The following is a 12,676-nucleotide window of genomic DNA, read 5'->3' on the forward strand; positions in this document are numbered from 1 at the left end:
TGTAGAAGAAGAAGAACAATAACAAGAGGTGGTCAGATCTACACAGGTGCATCAAAAAGTTTAGTTAACAAGATATAAGTATCTTTTATTGTTCCAGCGTTTCATATTATAGTAGGAAAGGGGACCAGTGATAATATATCAGTATACACTGGAGAAATGCTAGCAATTCTGTTTGCAGTGCAATGGGTAGAGGAAATAAGACCTCTGAGAGTGATTCATCTTCACCACTAATCAGTTTACAGAGAAGTCACTCAGACAATAGACCAGATATTTTGATAGCAATCCAGCATACATTATACAGAATTTAAATGATGGGCATTACAGTAATGGGGGTTAAAGGAAATTAAATGGCAGATAAGGCTGCAAAGGAGGCTACAACAAGAAAAGACATTGATGCGTCAGTTAAAATTAGTAAAATAGAAATAAAGAGCATTATTAAACAGAAGATGAAGGAAAGGTGGCAAAGGCAATGGTAGGAAGAGAGAAAAGGACGGTGGTTTTACATGATTCAGAGGAGAGTGGGAGAAATGAGATGTGCAGGGAGGAACAGAAGAGAAGAAAAAAATATATCAAGACTTAGATTTGGGCACACAGGATTAAACAGTACATTATTCAAAATAGGTAAACATAACACTGGCAGATGTGAATACTGTGAGCAAAAAGAGACAGTCGAACACGTTATGGTACACTGTAGGAAATATGAAAGGGAAAGGAGGGAAATGCTTCAAAATCTAAAAATGGACAGAATACAATAATGTATTGATTTAATTTAATTTGATTTGATTCAATAGAAATACTCAAGATAAGTGTTATGTAATTGTTTTTCATTACATTAGATTAATAAATGTAATTGAGATGATCTGAATCTTATTTTGGTTTTGTTGATTTGGTTGTGAATTGTTTAGTTTAGTATAGCCTAAATAAGTAGTAGCCGTTCTAATCCACACTCCAAGGAGCAGAAGGGAAGAGATAATTTTTTACTAGATTAAGAACTGGACACACACGTACTTGAATGAGTTCATGTATGTACTAGGGAAGAGAAACAATGATATATGTGAGGGTTATGGAGGAAAAGAAAACGTGGATCATGTTCTGATGAATTGCATTAAATATGCATATGAGAGAGGATGAGGAAAGTAATTATGGAAAAAGGGAGAGAATGGAGTATTAAAGGAATTTTAGGGACAGATGGAGATAGGGAGGAAAATATGGTCATTAATAAAGCATTGTTTTGATTTCTACATAAACTATAGAGTTACACACTCATGTACAGTAGGTGGCGGTATGCACCTACAAGTTGTTTGCAATCCGCCAATCAAAGGAAAGAAGAAGAAGAAGTAATTCACCCTCCATACCAGTTGGTGGCGGTAATGTACCATTTCGTTGTGTGCCAACTGCCAAAAAATTCCATAAAGAAGAAGAAGAAGAAAAGGTGGAGCCAGCGGACCCGGAAGGACATAGCAGATCCTGGGTAGAAGGACGGGTACGTGTTGTGCCGAGCTGTGTAGTCTTCGTGGAGGGAACGATGCTGACCAATATCTCCAATGTGCTGAGGGCCTGCGCTCAGAGAAATGTAAGCGACGCTTTTCTTCAACCCGAGCCGTGCCTCCGGCTGTTCTGCCTGTGCGTCAAAGCCGTGCGCTCTTTCCACCCAACCAGCCCGCCGGCTGTTTGCTGACCTTGTGAGGCCGGCTGGGGAGCCGCTCCAGCTAGCCAAGCTAACTCCTGCAAACACGGCCACATTCACCCAGGTGGCTCACCGCTCTGGTCGGCAGAGACTCTGTCATTTAGCCAGGCGGAGCTCGGCACACCTGTTTCCGATTACCTGCGATCAGGCGCGTTGTGGTTTCTGTTGTTTAAAAACTGCTGACAGGTCCGGCTGACTGTGGAGACTGGTTTCAAAACAAGGCGCTGTGCTCCTGCGCTGCTATAGACGTCTGGATCATAAAATCCTGCAGCACAGCTCTACTGTTTTTCTCCTTTTTTTTTGTTTACCGCGTTTTGGCAGGGTGAGATAAAATGGGGTTCGTTTGTAAAGTGGGACTTTCCTCCTCTAAAATAGAGGTTATCAGGAGGGATGAGGATCTCACCTGGAAGAGCTTCAAAATGACACCAGGATCATCTGTGTAGGTTAAAATGAAAATAAAGCTTTTTTTTTTTTTTTTTTTGCTTTTTTTAAAGCATCAATTAAATATATCGGACTTATTTCATTTTAGTTTAGATTGATACCTGCTTTAAAAAAGTGTGATCCACAATCACAAAGAGTTGCGTAATTAAAAATAAACGCATGAGACTTTGCTATGTAATGTCCAACAGTGGTTGAAAATGACTTGTAGCAGCTATTATTCAGCCTAAAAGGTCACATTGGGTACAATGCTTTAGCAGTTCACTCTGCTGCTTACTCACTTTTTTGAGTAAAACATTTTGAAATTAAACGTAAATATAGACAATTTTTTCTTTTTGATGGATACAAGACCTATAGAGTAGTTTTGTTTTAGGTGTGTTAGGAAAACCCTGATCATCTTCAGGTAATTATGGCTTTGTCAGAGCCTCCGTAATCCTGTTGGCCGCTACGAGAAAGAAGAGAACAAACTAAGTTCACGTTCTGTTTCTGTTTGTATATCGGGTGGAAAATTTGGGAGGTATTTTGGTAAGCGTTAGGGCGGCACAATTAATCACAATTTAAAAGAAACGCACTTTCCAAATCGCAGAGGTCTGCAATTTTTGGCCATGTAACAATTATTGAATCAGACGTGTCCTTTAGGTGTCAGTAATATGTTTAAAGTGGGTTTGCTCCACATGGAAGGGAAGAGAGTTGCTGCAGTGAGATAATCTAATTGTAATACTTGTTTTAGAGTATATTTAATCATACTGTTTCACCAGAAACTTTCAGGAATCTCATCATAGTTTTAAGTTCTGGTCAATCAGTTTAATACATAGACTTGCTTGTTGGTTGCACTTTATGTTCAACAAGGATTGATGTCCAAATCAATTAAAAGTTGTTCTCTTGAATAATATTCTGATTAATGTTGACAGACTGACGTTAAAAGCATAAAATGCAAATCTCTTAAACCTTTTATGCATTTTAACTTTGTTCTGTCCTCTGACAGGGGGCTGCAGCGGTCGTGTCGGCACGTACCTATGCTGACTTCACAACCGAGGCAACCTTTGAAGTTAAGGTAAGTCTCAAGCGTTAATCCGCGGTTCCCAATGTTGAGGTCATCGAGGTTAAGGTGATGAGATCCTCTCCAGAAAGTAAAAGCATATGTATTCAATAAGTGCTGCAGGAAATGTAAAGCAGTACAAATAAATGTACACTTAAAAACAAGAATATTGCTTGCACTGCAAAAACAGAACTAAAAATAAGTACGATTTTTGTTAAAATGAGTGTATTTGTCCTTGATTTGAGCAGGTAAAGAGGATTACCTGCCAATGGAAAGAGTAATTTTACCCCTAAAATAAGATAATTAGATATAATGCACTTGAAATAAGTTGATGGAGAAGAGCTTTTCCTATTTTAAGAGCAAAAATCTTATTCCATTGGCAGATTATCTTATTTACCTGCTCAAATAAAGTACAAATTCAATAATTTCAAGAAAATTTTAACTTATTTTTAAGTTTAATTTAGTCTGTCTTTGCAGTGCGTTAATGCTGTTTTTGTGTATCGCTTAGTTGTCCTGCTGCTTGTATGTTCGACTAATGGTCAGATCACCGGGTTCTGCTTCAGTTAATGCTGGTTAGCAGCTGGAAAGTCTGGGCGCCACTCTTCAATTGTTAAATGCGCATTTAGGGTTCCCACTTAATTCTTTTTCTCTCTCATCTTATTTCAAGAAATGTGACACGTTCAAGCTGGACGAGGGCCCTGCGACCCAGGTGACCATGACCAGGGATGAGGGCCTGCAGTACTACCGCACCATGCAGACTATGAGGCGGATGGAGCTGAAGGCAGACCAGCTGTACAAGCAGAAGATCATCAGAGGGTTCTGTCACTTGTATGACGGCCAGGTGAACATAACTCTTCAAAGCATGTCGCTCGCGTCAGGCCACACAGCGCAAATCGTAGAGATTCCCCTGTATGATTTCAGGAGTAGCTTATGCCGTTGCTGTAAAATGTAAGAATTCACCCGTAAGAGGGACTCTCTGAGAAGAATCATGTCTGTATCTAAACATGTGAACTTGTCGGTTTTCCCCTTGCAGGAAGCTTGTGCTGTTGGCATCGAAGCGTCAATCAAGCCAACGGACCACCTGATCACAGCGTACCGCGCACACGGCTACACTTTAACAAGGGGAGGGACGGTCAAGGGGATCATGGCTGAACTCACCGGTGAGTCCTTGGTGCCAATCGAGTCACCTCCAGATTTATAGTGTTCCCGCACAGATTCGGCCCTTGACCCTAGAGCGGGGTAAAGGTAGTTTATTCCAGCTTCTGTTGCAACTGTTTACCGAGAAAATTGCAGGTTTTGAAATTTGCACAGAGTGTTTTTAGTGCAGGACACCGTCAGCGGTGTCCTGCACTAAAAACTGTACCAGTGATCTCTGAAAGCAGATGTGCAGCAAAAAAGAGAAATCAAATCTTCCATAAAACCGGCAGGACAGATCAATCGAAGTAGTGAGAGTCTAATGTCTAGTTTGCATAGGAGATCAGCTTGTGTGGTCTGCTGTGCTCCAGAGGGGCATCTTTCTGTCTCTGACATCAGTTAATCTCCTCGTTTTTATGCACAGGCAGAAGAGGAGGCATTGCGAAGGGCAAAGGAGGCTCTATGCATATGTATTGTAAAAATTTCTACGGTGGGAATGGAATCGTCGGCGCCCAGGTAGGTTTCTGACGCCTTTTTAGACGAGGTGTGTAAAACCCTCAATTGTTCACCGTTTCTTGTTTCTCTCGCGCTGCACGACTCTTTAACTTTTTGTAACCATTTTTGGGGAAAGCATTAAATGTTCAAATACTTTACTCCACATGCTAGTTATAATAGTAATATTATTTATTCAGCTTAAAATCGTACATGTGTCTGTTTCTTCTCTTCAGGTTCCTCTGGGTGCTGGCGTGGCACTAGCCTGCAGATATAAGGGCACCGACGAGCTGTGTGTCTGTTTGTATGGCGATGGCGCCGCCAACCAGGTACGAGTCACAAATCGCTGCTAAATATGTAATAAAATAAACAATTTATTTAAATATAGTATCAATTAGGGCTAGACAATTAATTGCATTTGCAATATGATTGTGCAATTTTAAAAAGTACAATTTCCATATGGTGGAATTATGCAATTTTTTTGGCTGCGTAGCAATTAATGAATAAGACATGTCCTTTTTAGATGTCGTTGATATGTTTAAAGTGGGTTTGCCTCCACATGGAAGAGAAGAGTTGCAGCAGTGGGATAATGTTTATATAATCAAAAGGTTTTTTTTTTAACCAGAAACTTTCAGGAATCTCACTATAGTATTAAGTCAAACTGTTTAATGCATAGACCTGTTTGATGGCTGCACTTTATGTTAAAAAATAATTGATGTCCAACTCAACAAGCTGTTTTCTTGCATATAAATGTTCTGATTAATTAAAAAAAAAAGTTAAATTTCTTGTTTTAAGTAGTCCTTGTTTACAAACATCTTTACCTATAGGCCATTTTGATTGCCTGTGGAGAAAGGGGGAGGATTAAATCGCAATAATGGTTGAGATAAATTGCAATTTTGATTTTTACAAAATCGCACAGCCCTGATATATATAATATTTAAAAACAGGAAGGGGTTCTGGGTTTTCTCCTTGTCTCACAGGGTCTAAAACATGCATTCAGGCTCAAATATATTCATACATTAGCTTAATTATTTTATCAAGTGTTGAACTGAAGAGTTAGACAAGCTGAGACAAACCTTTGGAGACGCATCTAAACAATCAGATTATCACTGCAAGCAATAAGAGGTAAGTAGCAGTCTGCCAAGGTGGAGAAGAAGACCTTATTAAAGATCACCTTCAGATGATAGGATTTTTGTCAAGGATGTTCGGGAAAATCCATGTCGGTTCCTTCAAATTGAAAACAAAGTGAAGCACACATGAAAACTGCATTTTGGAACGGTTAAAGTTGACCGACGTTAAGTTTGTGGAATCCCCTTCGAAAAGCATTTTAGGAACCATTACTGACTTGTATCCATAGATTTGAGCCAGTGTACACAATTTGGACCCTTAATGAATTAGAGAATCCATTTGGTTGAAAGTGATTCATTCAATTCCTGTATTGATATTATCTGACTGGAACTGTGTATTATTTCTCAGTTTTACTAGTATGTATTCTCCACTCGGGTCCATAACATCTCATTTTAGAAACAGCTTTGCAATCTCCATTAAATCCAGTAAATTGTCTCCAATTTACCGGATTTCTAACGTGAGCTAAAATAATCTGCAAAAATATTACACGTCCTTATTTCTCATACGAGATAAATTCGCTGTGTTCCAGGGTCAAATTTTTGAAACCTACAACATGGCAGCTCTTTGGAAGTTGCCTGTTATCTTCATCTGCGAGAACAACAGGTACGGCATGGGAACGTCAGTGGAGAGAGCAGCAGCCAGCACCGACTACTTCAAGAGGGGAGAATTTATTCCTGGTCTCAGGGTACAGATTTTTTATTTTTTTCCTCTGCCTCCTTAAATCTGTTTTCACTGACACCGTTCATTGTAGGATTCAGTTATGTTGATCGGTGTGGCTTGTATAGCTTTTTATTTGTTAATTTGCAGATGTCTTTGGCCACTGTAATCTCAGTTTTTAAGTTTTTCTTTTCCAGTGCCAGCCATTTATGCTTATGCAAGATCAGCTCGTCCAGTTATTTTAATTTGATGTTAAATTTGACAACAGATCTAGGACATGTAACCATAAAGCTCAGCTTTATTAAGTTGTATTCGTTGTCAAAGGTATGATATTTAAACATTATAATAGCTTTCTTCATCCAGAGAAAAAACAGAGAGTCCAAAACCCTTTTGATAGGCCATGATCCTTAGTTTTTAATCTTTTTTTTTTTTTTTTGATTCTATAATAAACACTAGAGGAGATTTCAAAGTCAAGGCGGGTTAATTTGTGTGGCACCTTTTAATACACAGGGTAATTCAGATTGCTTCACAGGAAATCAGCGTACCAGAAATAAGACCCTGTAAAATTAAGAGTGCATCAAAAACACAAATCTACCAAAAGAACAACAGTAAAAGCATCAAATAAAAAAATGTTAAAGCAAAAACAAAAGGCTTAGTTATGGTGGATGTGAATTGATGAAATAGTCTTTGACTTTTCTGGGAAAACTGCTGTAAAGGATAAGGTTTTCAGGCCTGAAGGCAACAGCAACTAGTCTCTGATCTGAGAGGTTTCATACCTGTGCAACAACCACTCAGAATTGCCATCTAGCCTGTTACAAACATGCAGTCAGTGAAGTGACATCGTTTTCTGGTGTGGGTCGCGGCTCTGGCTGCAGCATGTTTAAAAGCTGATCTTAAAAGTTGGTGTTTTCTGTCTTATTTTATCCATCCTTGTAGTGAAAGTTTGCAACATGAAGCACAGATCATGTTTCTGAAAAGGCCATAAATATTTAAAGAAATTTGTTTTTGTTTGTTGTTTGGTTTTTTTTATTCATAGGTTGATGGTATGGATATTCTGTGCGTCCGGGAAGCGACTAGATTTGCGGCTGAACACTGCCGGGCTGGGAAGGTTAGTCTTAATGATACGTTTTAAAATAACATTACAGCTGTTGTCATTTTCTTTTCTTTTTTTTCTTGATGGTTTTTCCTACCACTTTTAATCAGGGCCCAATACTCATGGAGCTACAGACGTACCGTTATCATGGACACAGTATGAGTGACCCTGGTGTCAGGTACGTGATCACAGCACCTCAACTGTTACGGCACTCGTTAAAAGGACAATGTTAAACATCATGTTCTCTGTGCTGCTGCCCCTTGCTGCTGGCTTTTTTTCCCTCTGTAGCAGTCTTCGTATATGTTCCTTCCCTTCGTAGTGTCCTTTCAATGCTCTCAGGGAGAAACTGACATACTAATCCTGGTATTGGCTGTTGCTAATTAACCTCTGTAGAATTATCAAAAATAATAATTCTCATTTCTGTTCTGCAACATTTTTTTACACAGTGCAAATTCTGCACAATAGACGCAGATCCAGCTCTGAAACTGTGATGTGTTGCAGAAAAACCTTTTTTTTTTTTTTTTCTTTCGGATCCTTATACTTAGGATGTAAAAATGTGATTATTGTAGTCAATCCCTGCAACATCCCTGCACCAATCTCTGCTCTTTTAGCTATCGCACACGCGAAGAGATCCAGGAGGTCCGCAGTAAGAGCGACCCCATCTCCTTGCTGAAGGACCGCCTTCTCAGCAACAACATGGCCAGCGTGGAGGAGCTTAAGGTAGCAAAATAAAAATGCAACTCTTGATCATCAATTCCTTTTTTTGATATAAAGTTGATCCATTACCATGGCTAAGTTTAGTGCCTCACAAAGGTATTACTCCCACTTGAACTGTTTCACATTACATTACATGTTTTGATGTGGTTAGAAACATGCGGCATAGTTTTCAAAATGTTTCATAAACAGAAAATCCAAAAAGGCGTGCCGTGCCCTTTTTTATGCCGACACCTTTAAATAAAATCTGTCTTTCTTCAGAGGTCAACTAGTTAGTACATGAACTCTGTATAAATCCAGCTGTTTTGTGAAGATCTTTTAGAGAACATTAACAAAGCCACTGTTAAAAGGGAGTTTAGCAAGAGGACATAGCAGACATGCAAGGTGCAAAGTATGAAATAAAAAGCCAATGCTGCACTTTACCCTGGACGCCTCATGCCCGCTGCAGTGTATGGTGGCGGCAGCATCATGCTGCGAGGACACTTTTTCTTCATCACGGACAGGCTAGATGGTCAGAGTTGATGGAGAGACATGTCAGATTAAAGCAGAGCATTTCTGGATGACAACCGCCAGAAGCTGCAAAAGACTTGATGCTTATTCAAAGACCCTAAGCATGCAGCCAGAGCTTCAGTGGAAGAGTTTAGATTAAAACACCTTCACGGGTTGCAGGGGTTCAGTGCAACCCAAACCTAAATCCAATAGAGAATCTGTTGCAAGACTGGAAAACCGATGTTCACGGACGCTTTTCTAGAAGAAGAACCGAAAAGCGATGGGCAGAAATGTCAGTCTCTTCATGTGCCAAGAGTGTGTATCTGCACACCCTTGTGTTCATCTATTGTTTTAAACTCCACATGTGTGGCTGAAAATGTGAAAAGGTTCATGGGAATTGAATACGTCCGTAAGCCACTCTAGGTCTGACGTGAATTATTTTGGTATTTAGAGACCGTGCGTGTAATGATGAGCTGGACTCAACTGAGCTCGTGTTTTATTTTCGTATAGCTGCATAATCCATTCTCTCCGTTTGTGCAGACGCACTGAGCATCTTGGTCGGCAATGACCCTGTTTTTGTGTTTGCGTGTGTTGCGTCTGCAGGAGATTGACGTGGAGGTGAGGAAGGAGATCGAAGATGCAGCTCAGTTTGCCACCACGGATCCTGAACCCCCTCTGGACGAGCTGTGCAACCACATCTTTTCGAACAGTCCCCCGGTGGAGGTGCGTGGCACCAACCCATGGGCCAAACTGAAGTCTGTTAGCTAAAACCGGGGTTGACTCCTCGGTTCCACTGTAAACCAACGCTCCGTACCGTTATGTGAAACACGCCGCACATAACGTACCGCAACCGAGTGCATCGTATCCAGAGCTTAACCCGTTGTGTCGCTGCCACTTTTAAACGACGAGGGCCATAATTTACAAATATGTTCTTAGAGTTAAACTGACATTAAATGGTTCAGCTTCAAAATTTCTTCTTATTTCACCATTTGACTACTTTTTTTTTTTTTGGTTTGTCTGTATGGGTTCTGCCTTCAAACACAACTAAAGACATCAGGGCTCATTTTCTCCTTCTTTTATTTACTGTCGGTGAGTTTTATACCCTTTACCAACCAACTTGTGTTGCACTGTTTCTGACATTTAAATTATAACAAATATAATAAATCAAAGATGTTACAGTTGGTCGACAGGTTATCACAAATGCGTTCGATCGGCGTTGTTGCCACGTTCTCGTCAAAAAAAGCGTATTTATATTTTAAGAAATATTGACTGAGGCATATGAAGAATATGCTGTTCATATCTCCAGTCCTGATGAATTATTGGAAGTTCCCATCTATGAATTTAGCACTTCAAAGAAGTACCTATGATGCTTTTCTTAAGTTTCTGTATTTAAAAGTCTATTTCTTAAGCATTGACCTCTTTGAAATTTGTTTGCCCCCTTGGCAGTATGGATAGCTTATTCCATATATTTACCGTTTTGACGTTATGCTCTGGTCATTGTTAAGGTGCAATAAAATAAAGATCTCTCACTCTTCTTGTCATAAACCGGTGCATGTCTTTGAACTCTTTTCCTTAAGTGTAAGTGAAAAATAGTTCAACCGTGAGCCGTTTGGATTCAAACACTTGGGATTGACCTTTCATGACAAAGACCCCACAAAAGGTTTGATTGAACCGGTTTAAAAGTGCCACATTAACTAATTAGTGCAGAGGTTTCTGGCATCTTTATGTACCAGGCCAAAACCAAATATCTGCCTGATGTTTAGGAAGATATATGTGGCTTCTTATCTTTGGTCTGTGCTATAAACTGAGGTCAGGAGTTTATATTTATTGTAGCTCTGAGTGCTCATAGAGGAGGGAAATAAATTATGGATACAGAATTTGTCATACCCTAAATAGTTGCCAGAATCCCACTATGTATGAACGCGTTTAGTTTTTAATAACATTAAATCGTAAGGTCTCAACCAAAACTCATCTTTCCAAATCTAAGAACTGATTGGCTAATGTGGTTCTGCAGCTTAATGCTGTGTTGCTTTGTTCACTTAAAATGTGTATTTTACCAGTAGAGGTACATGTAAAGATCAGGAGAGGCATCAGAATTTCCCCCTATAGTTTACGTGGTAGGCTGATGTGAGCATGCATGTCTGCACGGCAACTAAAAAAAAACAACTTTCTGCCGTTTTTAAACACCAGCAGCCTTTTCACGAGACATCAAGATGATAGTTTCTTCTTGTGAAATGTGTGGATGACCAGGGTGAACATTTAAATATCAGTGGTGGGTGCCGTAGGATTTCTGTGGAAAACTGTTACGTTTGGAGTGGAAAGTAAATCCAGAAGACTCTATGGATGCTCTGGATCTCAGTGAGCTCTGGTAATAAAATAAAAAATGGTGAGATTTTGTTTTTGTGTCCCCTTTGTTGTAAAAATCCCCCTGAAATGAGGAAGGTGGATTTTAATCCACCACCACACAAATCCTTTTCGTCAAACCTCGGCCAGCTTCTAACAGGTTTTCCTCCAGTATAATCCTGTGTCTACCGCATCTACTGGGACCAGCTTCCCTGCTAAAGAAGTCTACCCCCCACAGGATGATCTTGCAGCTACTTTGGACACACTTCCTGATTCAAAACACTACTGTGGTGTGACCAGTGACTTTTGAGGGCTCATTTGTAGCTAAACTTTGTTTTTAGTTTTGAAAGGTTTTGCAGTATTCCATTGGTGACACTTTTAATGTTTTAATGATACTTGTATATATTTAAATTTTAGATTTAGATCTAAAATAGAGAGTTATAGATTTAAGATTTTTAAAGAGAGAGAGAGAGAATATTTTAGGTAGGGATTTATCATTTATTTTCCCACTAAATGTGAAGAAAGTCACCGTGAAAAAACACCTTAAGGTTCCTTTGCACTGGATTTAGATTTAATGGGTCTGGAGCAGTGGCGTCTCTGGCATAAGTTAAGTGGGGCACAAAAACTCAACACCTATCTGTAATACGACCTGAGTTTCAACAATTTTAAACTGATAAATTGGCATAAATCAACACACTAGAAAATCCGTTTTATATGAGCTAAATGTAATTTATTTTTTGTACAAGAAATTAGAAAAAGGTTTACTTATATTGTTCATTTATTGAACAGAAAAGATTCAAATCGATCCTTCAATGAGGCAGCAAGGAAAACCAACACTGGATTGATATTTGCTTTTAGTCTCTATTTTTGCTGTTTTATTTTGTTAAAATTTTATTCCAACAGTTTGGTTTTTCTTACTTTCTGTTTTAATTTTCCAATGTTTTAATCATGTAAAGCACTTTGCATTGTCCTTGTACAGAAATGTGCTATACAAATAAATTTGCCTTGCCTTGTTGGGCATGCGCACTGCGAATTCAGATGTTTGTTATTTAAACAAACGCTGGTTGGCCGGCTCCAATATCAAGGCGCCTCAAGTTCATTTAGCCTACTGCGTTGTCAGTTTCCTGGCAGATTTAGATATATACAGACAGATCTAACAGAATTTTATTGCTAAGGGGATCTTTTTTTTTTTGTTTGTTTGTTTACAATATTGCTCTATAAAGAAAGATCATGTCCCACTGATTATTGCCAACATAGAGCTCCACAGGGCGCTACAGGTCTGAAGACTTTTACGATTTTTAGTTTATATACAGTTGAAAACCATGTTTCCTTTCTCTTCCAGTTAATGTGAAAAAGTTCAACTTGCATAAAGACCTTTTTTTTTTAAAAAAAAGAAAAAAGATAGTGTCTGACAGGATCGCGACAGTGAATCTGGAAGTGCTTAATTAGCTCCAGAAGATGG

At 39.2% G+C, this 12,676-nt stretch overlaps 1 protein-coding gene across 1 annotated transcript; it reads left to right on the forward strand.

Annotated features, from left to right (window-relative positions):
- Positions 1-1,427: 1,427 nt before the first annotated feature.
- On the forward strand, positions 1,428-10,417 carry pdha1a (pyruvate dehydrogenase E1 subunit alpha 1a). Its single transcript, XM_012855315.3, has 11 exons — positions 1,428-1,573; positions 3,111-3,179; positions 3,832-4,005; positions 4,198-4,324; positions 4,723-4,814; positions 5,027-5,119; positions 6,448-6,603; positions 7,612-7,683; positions 7,779-7,846; positions 8,280-8,388; positions 9,475-10,417. The coding sequence occupies exons 1-11, from the start codon at positions 1,526-1,528 to the stop codon at positions 9,637-9,639; spliced, it is 1,173 nt and encodes a 390-aa protein (XP_012710769.2). The 5' UTR covers positions 1,428-1,525; the 3' UTR covers positions 9,640-10,417.
- The last annotated feature ends 2,259 nt before the right edge of the window (positions 10,418-12,676 follow it).

This window comes from Fundulus heteroclitus, chromosome 11, assembly GCF_011125445.2.
Source record: "Fundulus heteroclitus isolate FHET01 chromosome 11, MU-UCD_Fhet_4.1, whole genome shotgun sequence".
NCBI classification, from domain to species: Eukaryota; Metazoa; Chordata; class Actinopteri; order Cyprinodontiformes; family Fundulidae; genus Fundulus; species Fundulus heteroclitus.